The sequence below is a fragment of the Leucoraja erinacea genome, chromosome 28 (assembly GCF_028641065.1).
Source record: "Leucoraja erinacea ecotype New England chromosome 28, Leri_hhj_1, whole genome shotgun sequence".
Lineage (NCBI taxonomy): Eukaryota > Metazoa > Chordata > Chondrichthyes > Rajiformes > Rajidae > Leucoraja > Leucoraja erinaceus.
The window spans coordinates 26352454-26373098 of record NC_073404.1 but is presented as its reverse complement, the minus strand read 5'-3'; the positions used below and the strand labels follow the sequence as shown (position 1 = coordinate 26373098).

Below are 20645 nucleotides of genomic sequence, written 5' to 3'. Positions count from 1 at the left end.
AGATGCTGCCTGTCCCGCTGAGTTACTCCAGCATTTTGTGTCCATCAGAGGCAAGGTGTGGGGAGCTTCATTTGCACCTGAACCACATCCGAATGCACCTGGGCACCTGTCTCGGGAAAAGCAGATTACCAATTTCAAAATGCTAATCGTTGATTAAGTGTGATTTCACTGGAGATTTGAACTTTAATTCAGCACATACCAGTTTCTCGACCTCCTCAGACATTTGCCAGTAAAAGCATTGGGAGTGGCTGAAGGTCCAATCTGACCCAGTTGCTAAAACCTTGTTATTCCATGGCTCAGTTGAAACCTTTGTTCAAAGACATTTTGGTGGGAGGTTGGTAAATCTTTTGAACAATAGACAATAGGTGCAGGAGTAGGCCATTCGGCCCTATGAGCCAGCACCAGCACTGTGATCATGGCTGATCATCCACAATCAGTACCCCGTTCCTGCCTTCTCCCCATGTCCCTTGACCATGATCTTGAAGAGCTCTATCTATCTCTCTCTTGAAAGCATCCAGAGAATCGTCCTCCACTGCCTTCTGAGGGAGAGAATTCCACAGATTCACAACTCTCTGGGTGAAAAAGTTTTTCCTCATCGTACTAAATGGCCTACCCCTTATTCTTGAACTGTGGCCCCTGATTCTGGACTCCCTCAACATTGGGAACGTTTCCTGCCTCTAGCGTGTCCAATCCCTTAATAATCTTATATGTTTCAATTACCGGCGCATCTTTGGAATGTGGGAGGAAACCGAAGATCTCGGAGAAAACCCACGCAGGTCACGGGGAGAACCTATAAACTCTGTAGTCAGGATGGAATCTGGGTCTCCGGCGCTGCATTTTGCTGTAAGGCAGCAACTCTACCGCTGTGCCACTGTGACGCAAATTGATTATCTGGATCTATTTCTATAGGCTCCCAGCTAACAGAAATCTATGGTACACAAAAATGCTGGAGAAACTCAGCGGGTGCAGCAGCATCTATGGAGTGAAGGAAATAGGCAACGTATCGGGCCGAAACCCTTCTTCAGAAATCCATGGCTTTTTTTTCCCCCAATAATCCATGTGGACAGACCACAATTGTCTCAAAGTAGCCAGTCTGAAGAAGAGTCTCAACCCGAAATGTCACCCATTCCTTCTCTCCAGAGATGCTGACTGTCCCGCTGAGTTACTCCAGTATTTTGTGTCTATCTTCGATGTAAAACGGCATCTGCAGTTCTTTCCTACACACTCTGATAGTCGTGTTCTGCCGTCTGAGAAGACTGAATAGCTGTACACTCTTGAGATCGGTGTCATTATACAAATCCATGATCTCTTGGTGATTTTCAATAATCCTGGCATCTGCATATTCTTTCTTTCTTCAACCTGCTCTCTGCTTGTAAATACCCTCAACGTCCCTCATTGCTGCCCAGATTTGTGTACAACTCGTAGAGTAATGGCAATATCAAACGGTTCCATTGTCATTACTGCGCTGGCAGGGAGGAGTGGATCAAATTGACGCAGCACGATAACAAGAACGAATCTTCAAGTTGTCATTTCCATTGATTCTTTATTGTTGTTGTTGTAAATACACAGAAGTATCTCATACGAATTGCAGCTTTCGTTTCTTACTACCCGAACTGTTCGTTCTTACTATCCACACTGGTAAAGATTGTGTCTTCTCTCCGGTGCCAGCTCTCGTCTGACCTGACCACCCCTGTCGTTTCGCTTGCTTCTATGTAAATCACGCTCATCTACATAAATCCACGCATATCTATGTATCAAAATCCCACCCCCAAGCGATCAAAATGATACAACTAGAAATATCTGGACAAAATACCATAATATACTGTCAAGTTTATTTGTCACATACACATACAAGATGTGCAGTGAAATGAAGGTGGCAATGCCTGCGGATTGTGCAAAAAACTACAGAACAGAATAGAACAGAATTTGTATTTACATGTTAGAAAAAAAACAGCAATTTAAAAAAGACACAACACAACAGTAAATGAGTCCCTGGTGAGATAAGAATTTACTGTCCTAATGGCCTGTGGGAAGAAACTCCGTCTCATTCTCTCTGTTTTCACAGCATGACAGCGGAGGCGTTTGCCTGACCGTAGCAGCTGGAACAGTCCGTTGCTGGGGTGGTAGGGGTCCCCCATAATGTTGCTGGCTCTGGATCTGCACCTCCTGGTGTATAGGTCCTGCAAGGGGGCGAGTGTAGTTCCCATAGTGCGTTCGGCCAAACTCACTACTCTCTGCAGAGCCTTCCTGTCCTGGGCAGAGCAGTTCCCAAAGCAGATTGTGATGTTGCCGGACAAAATGCTTTCTACAGCCCCCGCGTAACAGTAACTAACTTTAGCATAAATGGCTCCTACACATAGTATCCATGATGCAATGGCTTGCAAACATGGTGTGAAGTGTCAATGTCGGCTGCAAACAGAGGAGAGCGTGGATGGGTGTACTGGAAGTTGATTAGAGGAGGCGATGAAAGAAACTGCAGATGCTGGAATCTGGAGCAAAATCAAACTGATGGAACCAGTCCAAGTACTCAGGGAGGCACGGTGGCGCAACGGTATAGTTGTTTCCTTACAGCGCCAGATACCCGGGTTCGATCCTGACTACGGGCGCTGTCTGTACGGAGTTTGTATGTTCTCCCCATGACCGCGTGGGTTTTCTCCGAGATCTTCAGTTTCTTCCCACACTCCACAGATGTACAGGTTTGCAGGTTATTTGGCTTGGTATAAATGTAAATTGTCCCTAGGTGTGTGTGCAGGATAGTGTGAATGCACGGCGATCGCTGGCTGGCGTGGTCCCGGTGTTTCCGCACTGTATCTCTAAACTAAACTTACACTACAATTCAGCAGGTCAGTCAAGTCAGGGCCTTGCATCTGGACTGAGAGCAGAAGGGAGATGACCAGTATAAAGGGGTAACGGAGAAGGCAAAACCTGACAAGAGATGGTGTTGTGAATGAGGAGATGGAATCGACAAAAGGGAAAATTTGAATGAGTTGAAATAATGCCCACGTTCTGGGTGAAAGCATTACCTGATTTAAGACGATAATACATAGGAGCAGAATTGGGCCATTCGGCCCATTGAGTCTGCTCCACCATTGGATCATGGCTGATCTCCTTGTCCCTCTCAACCCCAATCGTCCTGCCTTCTTGCCATCGCCTTTGATGCCTTTGCCAATCAAGATTTTAAGAAGTCATTACAAAGTCCAGGAGTGTGGAACCACACTTCAGAGGACGATTTCTTTGGCCGACTCCAATCTTGACCTCATTGGCGGAAGTCTCCCTTCTGTTAGCGCAGTGCATTTCTCTCTCCAGGGATGGACACAAAATGCTGGAGTATCTCAACGGGTCAGGCAGCATAGAGTCACGCAGCATGGACACAGCCCCTTCGGCTCAACTTGCCCACGCCGACCAACAGCACCAGTCCCACCTGCCTGCGTTTGGCCCATACCCCTCTGAACGGAAGATAGACACAAAAAGCTGGTGTACTCAGCGGGTCAGACAACGCCTCTGGAGAAAAGGAATAGGTGACGTTTCGGGTCGGGACCTTTCTTCAGACTGAGAGTCGATGGAAATGAGTGATATAGACGGTGATATGGAGAGAGATATAGAACAAATGAATTAAAGATATGCAAAAAAAAGTAACAATGATAAAGGAAACGGGCCATTGTGAGCTAGATGAAAACCAGTTATAGACAATGAGACTCAAGAAGTCGACTTTGAAGCTAGTATGACTTGGGTAGGTGAGGGATGGGCAGAGGGGTGATGCAAGGGTTACTTAAAGTTGGAGAAATCAATATTCATACCGCTGGGTTGTAACCCCAAAAAACCCCATTCTCCCTCTAAACGTACCCTGTCCACATCCTATAGACTCGAGTCTGAAGAAGCTTCAAACCGAAACGTCACTTATTCATTTTTTCCAGAGATGCTGCCTAACCCGCTGAGTTACTCTAGCGTTTTGTGTATATCTCCGGTGTAAGCCAACATCTGCAGTTCCTTCCTGCACATTTTCACTCTTCGGGCACTGTTGGTACTCCATTGTGCACCAATTGAGCTGTCTGTATCAGATGTCACGTTTGCCGTCTCCGTTAAAATGTGGAGATGATAAAATGATCCTTTCAAGTCGATCAGGAAATCTGTACGTAATGTTTTAATGCAGTCGCTGGGTTAAAATCAACTGTCAGGCATACTGAGAGCAGCGATGTTCCTGCGTGCTCCTAAACCCCTCCATAATCCACACTTCCAAAGGTCGGTGCATTAAAATTCAACCCATGGCTTCAACACTGTGAGAATGCCGGGAGAATATCTTGCCTCTCGGCTGCTGGTTAATACCTGGTGCTGTTTCCCAGGGTCTGATTCTTATCCGGAAAGCCAAATTTAAGCTGAACTTAATGTCTACTGCTGAAAATGTTTGTTGGGGGGAAGCAAAATAACCTAAAAAGTGAAGGCCAGCGTGATATTTAGTCACCGACTGGAGATCTAATGGAGAAATTGATTGATTAGCTGCTGAATTGCATTCTCAAGACCGAGCCACTTTTATCTCCATGTAAATCTAGCAGGTACATGGAATAAAAAATAACATCGTGTAATGCTTACATGTGAATTACGAAAATGTTGGATGGGAACATGCGATGCAAGTTGAAGGTGGTTGCTGGAGGTTGCTGGAGGTTGCCGGAGGTTGCCGGAGGTTGCAGGTAGTGGAATGTAAGACCTTTTTTTTTCACCCAGTTTTATTCCACCAGGGAGGTCTTACCTTCCACTACCTGCAACCTCTGGCAACCTCTGGCAACCTCTGGCAACCTCTGGCAACCACCTGCAACCACCTGCAACCACCGGCAACCTCCGGCAACCTCCGGCAACCACCTTCAACTAGCATCGCAACCGGCTTCGACTCAAAAATTACCGACTTTTAAAACGACAACCTATTTTTAGTCGCAGCCGGTTTTAAATTTTTTTTAATAATCGCCGGAACATAGAAGAAGCGGAAACCACTTTCGACCATTAGGGAGACTGACAAAAACCTCCGGGAACCGCTCGGAAACCTTGGGTGGGGCGCAAAGTCTCCAGAGGTTTCCGTTCAGGTTTCCTAAGTGGGAGAGGGGCATTAATGTGCAGGGATCGCTGGTTGGCACGGACTCTGTTGGCCAAAGGGCCTGTTTCCGCGGTGTTTCTCTAAACTAAATTTAAAATAAATTGGGTCGAGACCCTTCTTCAGACTGACGAAGGGTCTCAACCCGAAACGTCACCTGTTCCTTCGCTCCATAGATGCTGCCTCGCCCGCTGAGTTTCTCTGGCATTTTTGTCTACCTTCAATTTTTCCGGCATCTGCAGTTCTTTCTTAAAAATAAATTGAATCATGTTAGGTGGATATAGTGAAGTCCACTCACCTGTGTAAAGAATAAAAACCCCGATTTACCTGCAGCATTATCTCTGCAATTTTGAGAATAATGCAAACATTAACTGCTACAGCTCAGATATTTTCCATTTAAGTCGACATGACTTGCATTCATGTTTCTGGATGAGGAAAATGCATCAAACAGCACAGTTCAACCAACTTTCTTAAAGACCTTTTATTCTTCTTATTCAGCAGCTGCAAATTCTTCCCACATACAACTTGCCAAAAATAATTTGAAATATGCTCCCTTAATACAATTGTTATTTAAAAAAAAAAGAATCATCCCAATGTGATTCAATTAACCATGATTGTGGGTGGGGGGGGAAAGTCATTAAAAATACACTGCAATCTTATTTTGCTGCAGGGCCAAACTGTCAGCTTGCTTATGGTCGCAATAATAAGATATGGATATTGGCATTATGATTTTGCAGCAGGGCAGTTTTGTTTTTCTGTGCATGGTCATGGCAGGGTGTCGGAGCAGCCTCTGCATGCATTGAAGGGGAAATCTGAAAGTGTGCATTGTTACAGCCTGGGATTCGAATGGTATTAAAATGTCTCCGTTGTTTTGTATCCCGTCGCCTTCTCCTTCCTCATTTCCTAAAGACGTTGACTAAATCGTCACCTATTCCTTCGCTGCATAGATGCTGCCTCACCCGCTGAGTTTCTCCAGCATTTTAGTCTACCTTTGACTAAATCGGATGTAAAATTCAAAGGTGTTTGTGATTAATGTATTGCTCCTGCGGGCACTTTGCAAGCATGTCAATTGTTTATTTTAGCCGCCGTGCTCTCGTAATTAAGACCTATTTTATCCACGCGCATACGTACACCTTGTGTAGTATTTGCGGTTTAGTTAGATGACAAATGTTCTCCTTGCCCCCCGGGAAAAACTGCGTCAAATTAAATTCCGATCAAGCAAATCAATGGAGTATGATTATCCGGCTTTCAATAGCTTGTGTCACACTGAGTGTTATATATATATATCAAATACTAACCCATTAGCTCCAAAATCTGCAGGCACTTATCCCATGGGTATTAACTCTGTCAGGATTGGGTGGGTGTGGGGGAACCCAACCCAACCCAACCCAACCCAGCAGCATACATCTGCTATTGGAGATCCATAAGATTCTAGGAGCAGAATTAGGCCATCCGGCCCATCAAACCTGCTCCGCCATGGCTGGTCCATCGTTCCCTCTCAGCCCCATTCTCCTGCCTTCGTCCCATAACCCCTGACACCCATACTAATCAATCATTTGTGGCAACCATCTCACTCCCAAATACGGGACAAAAGGTCAAAATAAGCGTCAAATTCCCGACGGCAATTCGTTGACCGACTCGGCCGTGGCTGGGTGAGCAATGAGTTGGCCCGGGTGCTGGACTGCTCGTATACGGGATGTCCCGGCTAATACGGGGCGGTTGGCAACTCCATTAGGAGGCCTCCTCTATACTTTGTCCATCTCAGCCACACCACTGGCATTTGCCCTACGATTGTGATTTGTTTTTATGTTGTTTGTTTTTGGCTAACTTTAGTGGTTCCACACGGTTTCCGTCCACCGGGATATCCCTCCCCAATCCTTCATCCTGTTTCTCGGCCTGTGTGACCACTACCACTGTCTTCCAGGCCGTAAACCTGACTGATTGTTCAAAGACACTGCGTGGAAACATGTTCTTCAGCCCGGTGACCCCACACCAAACATTGATCACCCATTCACATCTACTCCACATACACTCGGGACAATTTACTTTCCAGGAGCTAATTAACCAAACAGACATGCATGTCTTTGGGATGTGGGGGAGAAACTGGATCACCTGGAGGTAACCCACGTGGTCACAGGGAGACTCCACACAGACATTGCACCTGAGGTTGGATTATAACTGATTCTCTGGTGCTGTGTGGCACCCGGGTTCGATCCTGACTTTGGGTGCTTGTCTGTACGGAGTTTGTACATTCTCCCCATGACCCGCGTGGGTTTTCTCCGGGACCTCTGGTTTCCTCCCACACTGCAAAGATGTTAGATAGATGATATATAGATATGCCATTTATTGTCACTATACATGTACAGTGAAACTGAAAGCTGCTCGTACTCAGTGCGTACATACAATTTAACACAAAAAACAAGAAACAGAAAAAACAAAAAACAGAAGGGAGATGGGGGTTGGAATAGGTGCACAATTTCTGCGGCGCTACATACATATATACATATATACAGATGGAAGTCCGTGTTGGGCGGTGTAGTCAGTGCATGTGTGAATTTGAATTTATAGTAGTTATAATTCTCGGAAAGCAACTATTCCTGAGTCTGTTTGTCCTGGATTTGATGCACCTATAGCGCCTTCCAGAGGGCAGCAGGTCGAACAGTCCAAACGCAGGATGGGAGCTGTCTTTGATGATCTTCTTTGCCCTGCTAAGGCAGCGGGAGGTGTAGATGTCCATCAGGGAGGGGCGAGGGCAGCCAATGATCCTCTGCGCTGTCCTGGTTACCCTCTGTACAGGTTTGTAGGAGGTTAATTGGCCTGGTGTCATCGTTAAATTGTCCCCAGGGTGTAGGATGGTGAGAGTGTGCGGGGATCGCTGGTCGGCATGGACTCGGTGGGCCGAAGGGCTGGATTCTGCGCTGTATCTCTAAACTAAACTGATGGGGAACAGCAGAGTTCAGCTACAAGCCAAACAATGGGACTTTTCACCAAAGTAGTCATGAGATTTTCAGTGTGATCTTGTTAGGTGAAATTCAGCATTGATTTTTTTTATTTTTTTATAAACTGCTCAATTCTCAATTCTTTTTGACATTTATTTATATTGTGGCTTTATCATTTCAGACCAAGTAGAGGAATGTTACAATTTTGTTCCATGATTTGGCACATTTGATAGCTGCCAAAACAAATCAAATTTCACACGACCTATTCCTTTGATAATTTTAAACCCAGGAATGATTCAGTCTTCACCCTGCTCATGTTTTTTTCTCTTTCTCGATGAACCAAAGCTGCTTCTCACTGGTGCGATATCTAACCCTGCAATTGTCTCTCCACCCTTATTACCTTTCAGTGTTATCTTTGATCTCCGACTGCACCAGCAAAAAGAAATCCATTGAATTCCGGCATCAATATTTACAATGTTAAACGAACTCTCTTTCATTGGTACACATTGTCCAACGCAGGTCCTTGCAATAGAAGTGAGAAGCGAGACACTTTATGATTGCATAGTACATATAACCTGTGTAGGAAGGAACTGCAGATGCTGGTTTAGACCGAAGTAAGACACAAAATGCTGGAGTAACTCAGCGGGACAGGCAGCATCTCTGGATAAGCATGGGTCTTGACCCGAAACGCCACCCATTCCATCTCTCCAGAGATGCTGCCTGTCCCGCTGAGTTACTGCAGCACTTTGTGTTTAACCTTCAACACATATAAACTTCCAGCTTCGCTATATAAAATTATCTCGCAAAATTTGACCTGAAGAAATTGGACCTCAGCGGCAGAATGTAAAATAAAATTACTCAACATATGGAGCAGTGTTAAACTTTCGATTTGCATGAGTAATTAATTTATTAATTAGAATTCACCTTGTATCTTTCGCCCTGGGATATCTACTTATTAGGTATTTACAAAACCACATTTTTATTTGGTCAGTTTTATTGATGGTAAAGCCTAAGGGCGGCACGGTGGCGCAGTGGTAGAGTTGCTGCCTAAATGCCCCTGTCCCACTTAGGAAACCTGAACGGAAGCCTCTGGAGACTTTGCGCCCCACCCAAGGTTTCCGTGCGGTTCCCGGAGGTTGCAGGTGGTTGCCGGAGGTTGCAGGTAGTGGAAGCAGGTAGGGAGACTGACAAAAACCTCTGGGAACCGTACGGAAACCTTGGGTGGGGCGCAAAGTCTCCAGCAGGTTTCCCTTCAGGTTTCCCAAGTGGGGCCGGTGGCATTTACACAGCGTAGAGTCCCGGGTTCAATCCTGTCTACGGGTGCTGTCTGTCCGGAGTTTGTGCGTTCTCCCTGTGACCGCGTGGGTTCCCCCTCCCCCGGTTTCCTCCTGCATCCAAAAGACATGAAGGTTTGTAGGTCACACAAAAAAGCTGGAGAAACTCAGCGGGTGCAGCAGCATCTATGGAGCAAAGGAAATAGGCAACGTTTCGGGTCGAAACCCTTCTTCAGAGTGTAACCTTCGATTCTCCAGCATCTGCAGTTCCCTCTTAAACAAGGTTTGTAGGTCAATAGGTTTCTGTAAAGTGACCCTAGTGTGTAGGGCAGAGCTAGTGTACGGGTGATCGCTGGTCGGTGCGGACTCGGTGGGCCGAAGGGCCTGTTTCCACGCTGTATCTCTAAACCAAACTAAAAGCCATCTCCTTTACTTTTCCAGCATCCCTGGGTACATTAGATTTCAGTTTGCTGTACGACCAAGAGAACAATGCCCTCCACTGCTCAATAAATAAAGCCAAGGTACGTAATCTTAGTACTTTGCAAATAATGGTCAATTTATTTATAGGTGTCACTGTCTTGTGATTCATGTTTGCAGTTTCTAATGCATGAAAATTGTACATCATTTATTTTCTTAATATATAGCAGCTAACTAAATTAACAGTCGATATGGCAGAATGGATTGAGAGTGATGGAGCTATTTTACAATTTCATGAATAAGTGAATTGAATTTGCACACACTGTACTGTGTAATCTAAAATCTTGTATCAGTCAAACTTATTTCTAAGTGTTTAAGAAGGAACTGCAGATGCTGGAGAATTGAAGGTTACACAAAAAAGCTGGAGAAACTCAGCGGGTGCCGCAGCATCTATGGAGCGAAGGAAATAGGCAACGTTTCGGGCCGAAACCCAAGGGTTTCGGCCCGAAACGTTGCCTATTTCCTTCGCTCCTTGGGTTTCGGCCCGAAACGTTGCCTATTTCCTTCGCTCCATAGATGCTGCTGCACCCGCTGAGTTTCTCCAGCTTTTTTGTGTAAACTTATTTCTAATGCTGATTACTTCCAACTACTATTGTTGACTGCTTTCTCCCTCATCATCAGCTTGATATGCAAGTTCAGCTTCCTTCCGATATCTCATAGTCATAGAGTGATACAGTGTGTTAACAGGCCCTTCGGCCCAACTTGCCCTTGCTGGCCAACATGTCCCAGCTACACTAGTTCCATCTGCCAACATTTGGTCCATAGCCCTCCAAAACTGTCCTATCCATGTACCTGTCTAACTGCCTCTTAAATGTTGGGATAGTCCCAGCCTCAACCACCTCATCTGGCAGCTTGTTCCATACATCCGCCGTGCTTTGTGTGGAAAAAGTTACTCCTCAGATTCCTATTAAATCTTTTCCCCTTCACCTTAAAACGATGTACTCTTGCCCTCGATTCCCCGACTCTGGGCAAGAGACTCTGTGCATCTACCCGATATATTCCTCTCATGATCTTGTACACCTCTATAAGATCACCCCTCATCCTCCTGTGCTTCAAGGAATAGAGACCCAGCCTACCCAATGTCTACCTAGAGCTCAGACCCTCTAGTCCTGGCAACATCCTCGTAAATCTTCTCTGTACCCTTTCCATCTTTCCTACAGCACGATGCCCAAGAACTGAACACAATCCATCCATCCGCTAAACCAATATCACTTGCAAAGCTTCTGCAGAAGCCTGAAACCTTGCGTATCTCCTGGAGGCTAGATGTTCTCCTCAAAGTCTTCCCTGCCTCCCACCTCTGTAAACTGCTGGTTATCCAGAATATTATGGACCATTGTTGTCCCCCCCCCCCCCCCCCCCCCCCCCCCCCCCCCCAAGGACCCCCCCTCGACAGCCAAGGACATCATCATCTGTCCTCCGTAAATTCATCGGTTTCCTGCAGAATTAGCTCAAACATTCTTGGAGTCCCTTTGTTAATTTTGCCAGTGGTCTTGCATGTGCCATTCTTCTGAGTGTACAACTCGCTAGATGTGCATTTCTGATCCAACTTTTGAATATTTTGCTCCGAGTTTGTTGACTAATTTTGATTGCTTCAAACGCACTGACTTCCTACTAATTGGAAATTAAAGGTGCGGTTACCATTTGTCTCTTGTTTCCCCCAAACCAAAGCGTTGACTAGTTTAACGGCCGGGCAAATCAACCCATCCCCTCCTTAGTGAAGGTTTGTCCTCGGCTGAACTATTTTGATTGAATCTATGCCAATATATTAAAAGGGAACAACTAATGGAATAACTCGATGACATTTATCGTGCCAAATTATTATGGGATGTGGGAAATGCTTTGATAGAAACTTCCTCCTTATGTAATACACACAATTCAAAGACCCATTGTGCTGTCCATGCTTTATTTCATCCTAATGTTTGTTCTTTATGGTATCCATTAGTTCTCCCTCTACCCTAGTCATCACTACTGAGGATTGAACTGTGAGCCATTTCTCTGCCCCCGATACATGAAACTGCAGATATCATTCACACACCCATGAAAGTATGAATATATAAATATATATATAAATATAAAAATAAATATAACATTTTTATTTATATATTATATATAAAAATATATACATATACACACACATTGCTTTTGGTCATTCTCTATGAAGTGCATTTACTTTTTCATCAAAGAAGTCCAGGTACAAAGAATCCCAATTTTACACCTGTGTGTGTCCACAGAGATTTTGAAATTAGATTAAATTTGTGGTCAATAAGTGAAAGAAACTTGAAACAATTAAAGGGGATGTCGCAGTAACAACCTTGAGTTAAGGCAGGTACGGGATACTGAGTTGGATGATCAGCCATGATCATATTGAATGGCGGTGCAGGCTCGAAGGGCCGAATGGCCTACTCCTGCACCTAATTTCTATGTTTCTATGTTTCTATGAGTTATTAAGTAAGATATATTGTACTAAAAGATAGAAATGGAAAATGTACTAATTACAACAATCCAACGTTTAAAAAAAAAAGAAGACTGTTTTAAAGTAGAATTGAAAACCCTTGTGATCACTATTTTTCATTTTGTTGCACGATGAGTCAATGTCTGCCCTGACATTGCTCACCAACACTTCCTTTGATAAAATAGTTATTTTTGTAATTAAAAAAAATCTAACAAGAATCCGTTTGATCCATATTTTAGAAGATTGAGAACCTCCCGGGTATAAGCAAAATTCACCATGAGTTTACTTCATCTAATCAGGCCACGGGTAATGCGTTAGAAGCACAATGGGCAACACGGTGGCGCATCTGGTAGAGCCACTGCCTCGCAGAACCAGACATCCACGTTCCATCCTGACCTCGGGTGCTCTTTGAGTGGAGTTTGCACGTTCTACCTGTGTTCCGGTTTCCTCCCACATTCCAAAGACGTGCGGGTTTATAGGTTAATGGGCCAGTGTAAATTGCCTTCAGTGTGTAGGGAGTGGATGAGAAAGTGGGATAACATTGAACTAGTATTAATGTTATCAGTGATCAGCATGGACTCGGTGGGCCGAAGGGCCTGTTTCTATGCTGTATCTCTAAACTAAACTCTAAATATTCTACTTGCAGATCAGGAAGCAAATTGAATTGCAATCTTCAAGCATTTAATCCTGTCTGGTCCACATTATTTCCATAAATATTAATTTTTTATGTAAATGTTCTAAATTAGCACTTCAAAATTTGGTCTAATTCTGGGATATTGCAAATGAATCAAAAATGACTGGGTAATTGTGTGGAGACTTGTGACCTTATTGGAGATGGAGTGAATCGTGTGGGGATTTGGAAATAAGCAAGATTTTTTTTTTCTCTCTGGTTAAAAACATAATTCGTCGTTCTATTTAAAATCATAAGTAGACTAGTATACGGCCTTGTATACTGTACAGTGTATACTTTACTGTACAGCCGTACATACTGTACTGCAGTGCCACAGGGTTATAAATTCCGTTCAGCAGAATGAATGTCGTATATTGTTCAAAAGGAAATTGTTGCCTGTTTGCTTTGTGTGGATGATGTACCTGACACATCTGCAACACTAACTTTCTCATCCAAACTGGATTCTTTTTCACGAGCAGCTTCTTCCACTTTGTTATCAGGCTTCTGAACAGTCCTTCCGCGAAGCAGCAAGGTTCTGCCTGACTCACCTCCAATCCATTGTGGACATTGGACTTTTCTATGGAACTGATGCGCTACAATGCTGCAAACTATATTCTGCACTCTGCATCCACCCCTTTGATCTCTCTCTACTGTTCTTGAGTTTGACGATTGCATTTATGTGAAGTCTACCTGATCTGTTCAGATAGCGTGCAAAACAAAGCTTTTCACTGTACCTCGGCACACGTGACAATGATAAACCTCCACGTAAACCACAACCTCTGTCTTCACTACAACTCCTCCTCCCTCTCTACGTCTATCACCTTCCTTTTCTTGCTTCCTCGCAACATGAAATTTGTCCTTCATTTCATGCAGTTTACCCCTTTTAACGTGAAATTTGTCATTTCGTCACTGGTTATTTTGTGTACAATGTTCTAGGACAGTGAATGTAGAACAGTGCAGCACAGGAACAGGCCTTTCGGCTCACAATGACCGTGCTGCCCATGATGCTGTGAAACTAATCTCCTCTGCCTACACATGATTCATACCCCCCCATTCCCTGCATAGCCATGTGCCTATCTAAAAGCCTCTTCAATGTCTGTACCACCACTCTGGCAGTGCATTCCAGGCATCCAGCACTCTCTGTGTAAAAAAAAAAAAATTCGCACATCTCATATTCCGCTTGGGCAGTTTGCACCCAAGTGGCATAAACATTGACTTCTCCAATTTCCGGTAGCCCTTGCTGTCTCCTCTCCTTCTCGGCTCTCCTTCAGCCCTCGGGCTCCGTTCTCCTTTCTTCTCCCCCCGCGCCCCCCCTCCCCCCGCATCAGTCTGAGGAAGCATTTCGGCCCGAAACGTTGCCTATTTCCTTCGCTCCATAGATGCTGCCTCGCCCGCTGTGTTTCTCCAGCACTTTTGTCTACCTTCCTTTAAACGTTGCCCCTCCTAGCTTAAAGCTATGCCCAAGGCCCTTGACATTTCCATGCTAGGATAAAGGTGCTAACTATCTACGCCCCTCAGACTATTCTTGACCGGTCTCTGCTGGCTTTTACTTTGAACTAAACGTTATTCCCTTGCGTTGTAAATAGATCGATTGTAATCACGTATACTCTTTCCGCTGACTGGTTAGCACGCAACAAAAAGCTTTCCACTGTACCTTGGTACAATAAATTAAACTAAACTATATCATTCTTGCTTTGAGTCCTTTGGTTACAGATTTTATTCTGTTTACCCTTTTAAAACTGTACTTGATGTTGAACACCTCCTATCAAATCTCCTCAATGGGATGTGGTGTCTTACTCTGCTCTAAAACCCAAGTTGTCCCCAGTACTCTTTGTTGAATCTCTGTTATACCTTCTTACATACATCTCTTAGGAAGAACTGCAGATGTGGGCACACAAAAACAACACCAATCCATCTCTTCCTAATCTGATCCTATCATGATTTATTGTTCCTGACATTAGTTCAGATAGATTAGCCTTTGCTTGCACAAAAAAATCAAACTAGTTAATTCCAGAAAAGAAAAATGAGTTCAACAACAGTGGTGAATCTCTGGAACTCTCTGCCGCAGAGGGTAGTCGAGGCCAGTTCATTGGCTATATTTAAGAGGGAGTTAGATGCGGCCCTTGTGGCTAAGGGGATCAGAGGGTATGGAGAGAAGGCAGGTACGGGATACTGAGTTGGATGATCGGCCATGATCATATTGAATGGCGGTGCAGGCTCGAAGGGCCGAATGGCCTACTCCTGCACCTAATTTCTATGTTTCTAACAATATAATGACACTTTCTTAATTGTTTAGTGGTTCAATGCATCATTTTGTTCCATACAACGCAAGAAAGTCTTCAGGCTCAGCTCAATGGTGTCTGCTGAATTAGGTAGTCTTACCTTTTTTTTGTCAGTATTCATGCTTGGCCTTGGTTATTAGATGCCCCATAGTTAACTCCTTTGTGGCTGGCCGTGGTCTAGATAGGAAGTGGTGTTAGCTCAATGTTTGTTGTCATCTTCATGGGAAAAACTGGGTGGCAATAAGATGAAATGCATGGATAAAGGTTTGTGAAAATGTCATGGCCATACAGCGTGGAAACAGGCCCTTCGGCCCAACTTGCCCACACCAGCCAACATATGCCAGTTACACTAGTCCCACCTACCTGCGTTAGGCCCATATCCCTCTAAACCCGTCCTTCGCATGTACCTGTCTAAATGTTTCTTACCTACCTCCTCTGGCAACTACCACCCTTTGTGTGAAAAAGTTACCCCTCAGATTCTAATTAAATCTCCCCCCCCCCCCTCATTATTAAACCTATGTCCTCTGGTTCTCAATTTGCATTACTCTGGGCAAGAGACTCTGCATCTACCCGATCTATTCCCCTCGTGATTTTATACACCTCTATTAGATCATCCCTCATCCTCCTGCACTCCAAGGAATGTCATTCTATGGAAGTGGATAACCTCACATTATTTTTACATTGCTTCCACTATTCACCATCCAACCAGGCATTTCATCACCTGCAACATGAAATTTGTCATTCATTTTGCTCCTGATTCTTTTGCTCATCACGTTGCCTTTGAGTCCTCTGGTTTCGATCTAATTGCACAATGATTACGATAGATTTCCAGAGCAGTGGTCTGCAGTGATCTGCCAGACTTGCATTTGTCCGTAAGTATACCATGGCTAGAGGCTCAGTCAACCAAGCAAAAGGCGCTGACGAGTTTATTACTTGACACTACATTGTGTTTTCCTAACAAAAAAAAGTTGTGCTTGTAAATTCATCTCCCTCCGGTAGCTCTGTATGTGCTGTATAATCACAGCTGCACAATGCATTTGGCCTCTCAAATTTATCCCATTGAAGTCTATTTAGTGCATTCAGCACAACCCCCAAGATGGATGACGTTCCAGGCAGTAAAGCTTGTGCAAATAAAGGCCAACGAAACAAAGGCGTTGATGCAATTCTGAGTTTTCTGTTCGGATTTGTTGAAGGAAAGTTATTTTAGTAGCTGCCTTTAATAGTTTAGTTTGGTTTAAAGGTACTGTGCAGAAACAGGCCCTTTGGCCCACTGAGTCCGCGCCGCCCAGCGATCACCCGTACACTAGCACTATCCTACACACCATGGGTGGAAATCCTGGGGGGGACGGGGGCACGTCGGGCCACAATTAGCCAGGCTCTCATCTTCTGCAGGACAAACTTGCTCTGCTCTGCTGAAGAGGTTTTTTCTGCTGAGACTCTCCACAACACCATCGGTCAGCAGTTCCTTCAACGGTTCAAAGCCGCACAGGTTTGTAGGTTAATTGGTTTTGGTAAACTTGTAAATTGTCCCTGGTGTGTATAGGATAGTGTTAGTGTGTGGGGATCGCTGGTCGGCACGGACTCGGTTGGCCGAAGGGCCTGTTTAGGTGTTGTATCTCTAAACTAAACCTAACTAGACTAGATCTATACTTGATTGGACCTTGCTGGGTTTACCTTGCACTAAATGTTAATCCCTTATGTATGTATGTATTCACCGTAAATGGATCGATTGTAATCGAGCATTGCCTTTCCGCTGACTGGAGAGGACGCAACAGAAGCTTTTCGCTGTACCTCGTTACACGTGACAATCAACTAAACTGAACTGAAATAAACTATTGTTTCTGAAAATTCCACCTCTTACTGCATGGTGGCTGTAAATAGCATGCAGCAAACATCTTCCAGCAGCTTTGCATGGACACAGTCCATGAGAATGAACAGGTGGTGGGGGGTGAAGAGGCAGGAATGATGGCCCGTGTCCCGGCCATTCAGATAATATATGCACTTTGATCATCGTGGTAACCTTTCTTTCATCCACTGCCACCTAAAGAGTGACATCTATAAAAGAGACTTTTGTTTTAGAGATACAGTGTGGAAACAAGCCCTTTGGCTCGCCACCGAGCCCGTGCCGACCAGCGATCCCCGTACATCAGCACCATCCCGGGATCATAGTCGGGACAATTTACAATCTTTACCAAAGCCAATTATCCTAAAAAACCTGTTTGCTTTTGAAGTGCGGGAGGAAACTGCCGGAGCTCCCGGAGAAAACGCGGTCGCGGGGAGAACGCACAAACTCCGTACAGACAACACCCGTGGTCGGGATCGAACCCGGGTCTCTAGTGCTGCAAGGCAGCAACTCTACCGCTGTGCCACAGTGCCGCCCCTCCTTCTTCTTCTTTCGAGTCCATCTTCCATGTTTCAAATGTTGACATCTCTGTCATCGTCCGTCCTGAAAAGGACGCAAGCTTCTGGCGCCAATCAGTGGGAGCCATCACTTGTTGCAATAGATGATGGTGGTAGCAGGATTAGCCCGGGATACTTCCAGTTTCCAGCGACGTGGACACTTCTGCTATGGGGCCCGTGCCACCCCGGAGGTAGTCAGACTTTAATGACTCCATCTGGTCAGTTGGTTCCCACTTGCATTGCATCTGCCGAAATGATCCATTTAAGTGGTGTCACGATGCCACCTTGTACAGTCTGCAGTTCCCTCTGTACGTTCACGTCTTGCAAAGTGATCCATTCAGAAGCAAACTGCTTGCCTTTGATCATAATTTTAATCAAAGACAATAGACGCGAGGATTGAGCGATATCGGCGCAGAATGGTGGCGCGGTGGCGCAGCTGGTAGAACCGCAGCCTCTCAGTGCCAGGGTGCCAAGTTTGATTCTGACCTTGGGGTGCTGTCTGTCCTCCCGTGACTGCATAGGTTTCCACCAGTTGCTCCGGTTTCCTCCCACATCCCAAAGATGCGCGTGCTTGTGGGTTAATTAGCCTCTGGAAAGTCGCCCCTAATGCGTAAGGAATGGTTGAGGAAGTGGGACAACATAGAACTAATGTGATAAGGTGATTGAAGGTCGGCGTGGACTTGGTGGGCCGAAGGGCCTGTTTCCATGCTGTATCTCCAAACTAAAGGGGCCTAAAAACACCTTTATATTGTGTGCAGATGAAGTTAACCTTTAGTTTAGGCTCGAGATACAGCCCTTTGGCCCACTGAGTCTGCACCGACCAGTGATCCCCGCACACTAACACTATCTTACACACACACACACACACACACACACACACACACCCACACACACACACACACACACACACACACACACACACACACACACACACACACACACACACGATAATTTACAATTTTAACAAGGCCAATTAACCTACAAGCCTGTACGTCTTTGGATTGTGGGGGGGGGAAACTGGGAAAAAGGTCATGGGTAGAACGTGCAAACACCGTACAGACAGCTCCCGTAGTCAGGATTGAATCGGTCTCCGGCGTAGCAAGATTTCTCACCTAGCCATAGCATGGAAGGTTTGCTGACTGCAACTGTGTTTGACACTGTTCCACAAATTCTGCAATGCTTTCACTTGTCCATCCATAACTTCCACAGCACTATTCCTGGGAATTTTGCCTGACTCCAAACACAAATACTGCCTCCAATTCTCTTTAACCTGACAGTCGTGAAGGTTTGAAAATGAAGGGATCGTTGATATTTCCTTTAGTTTCCCTGATTTTCCCTCTCTGAAAATTAACACGTAATCTCTCTTGCATTTAAGCTGGTGTAACTCCGCGGGTCAAGCAGTACCTGTGGAGTGAATAGTGAGGCGACATTTTGGGTTGGGACCATATTTCAGACTGGAATTTCATTGTTGGTCCTCCACTGATTATCAAAGTCCAAAATTCTCTAGAGATTCTATAGATCAGATATTGGGAGAATGACACGTTTACTAAATTAGATTGTGTTCATGTTCAAAAAGACCTAGGTGTGCTTGTATACATGTCCACAAGTGAAACAAGTGATTTGGAGAAAAAATGGTATATTAGCCTTTATGCGTTTAGAGTCCCAAGGAACTGCAAGTGCTGGAACCCTGAGAAAATATGAAGTGCTGGAGTCACTTGGAGAGTCAGGGACTGCTAAGTTTTCTCCAGGACTTTACAGAGTACTATGTTTACAGTCTGAAGAAGGGTTTCATGACATTTTTTATGTTAGTTTCCTCCTGATATTGGAAAACACGTACAAGATTGTTGGTCTTTGCTTTTTCTCCTTGTACCTTTATTGTTACATCTTTTCTGTCTCATCATTTTTGCTTGCGTTTCTTTTATTGCAAACCTGCTTTTTTTGGGGGGAAAGGTGCCAAAACCTTGGCACAGAAAGGTAAGACACACTGTATTACTCCTTCCGCCACTAGATTCTCACCTAGCCATAGCATGGAAGGTTTTGCTGACTGCAACTGTGTTTGACACTGTTCCACAAATTCTGCAATGCTTTCACTTGTCCATCCATAACTTCCACAGCACTATCCCTGGGAATTTTTCCAGACTCCAAACACAAATACTGCCACCAATTCTCTTTAACCTGACAGTCGTGAAGGTTTGAAAATGAAGGGATCGTTGATATTTCCTTTAGTTTCCCTGATTTTCCCTCTCTGAAAATTAACACGTAATCTCTCTTGCATTTAAGCTGGTGTAACTCCGCGGGTCAAGCAGTACCTGTGGAGTGAATAGTGAGGCGACATTTTGGGTTGGGACCATATTTCAGACTGGAATTTCATTGTTGGTCCTCCACTGATTATCAAAGTCCAAAATTCTCTAGAGATTCTATAGATCAGATATTGGGAGAATGACACGTTTACTAAATTAGATTGTGTTCATGTTCAAAAAGACCTAGGTGTGCTTGTATACATGTCCACAAGTGAAACAAGTGATTTGGAGAAAAAATGGTATATTAGCCTTTATGCGTTTAGAGTCCCAAGGAACTGCAAGTGCTGGAACCCTGAGAAAATATGAAGTGCTGGAGTCACTTGGAGAGTCAGGGACTGCTAAGTTTTCTCCAGGACTTTACAGAGTACTATGTTTACATGTCTGAAGAAGGGTTTCATGACATTTTTTATGTTAGTTCCTCCTGATATTGGAAAACACGTACAAGATTGTTGGTCTTTGCTTTTTCTCCTTGTACCTTTATTGTTACATCTTTTCTGTCTCATCATTTTTGCTTGCGTTTCTTTTATTGCATGCTTTTTTTGGGGGGAAAGGTGCCAAAACCTTGGCACAGAAAGGTAAGACACACTGTATTACTCCTTCCGCCACTAGTGAGCAGAGCTAACCATTCCTGCTAATTAATGTCCATGTTTCCCTGCTAAATGGCTACAGAAACCCGAGACCCGAAACGTCACCTATTCCTTCGCTCCATAGATGCTGCATCACCCGCTGAGTTTCTCCAGCATTTTTGTCTGCCTTCTATTTTTCCAGCAT

At 44.6% G+C, this 20645-nt stretch overlaps 1 protein-coding gene across 1 annotated transcript in view; it reads left to right on the top strand.

The window, feature by feature from the left end:
* The window catches only part of doc2b (double C2-like domains, beta), a 213396-nt gene that overhangs the window by 37906 nt on the left and 154845 nt on the right, over positions 1-20645 (top strand). Inside the window, exon 2 of the mRNA XM_055658071.1 lies at positions 9735-9814. Coding sequence (XP_055514046.1) covers positions 9735-9814 — 80 coding nt within the window. The remainder of the gene's footprint in view (positions 1-9734; positions 9815-20645) is intronic.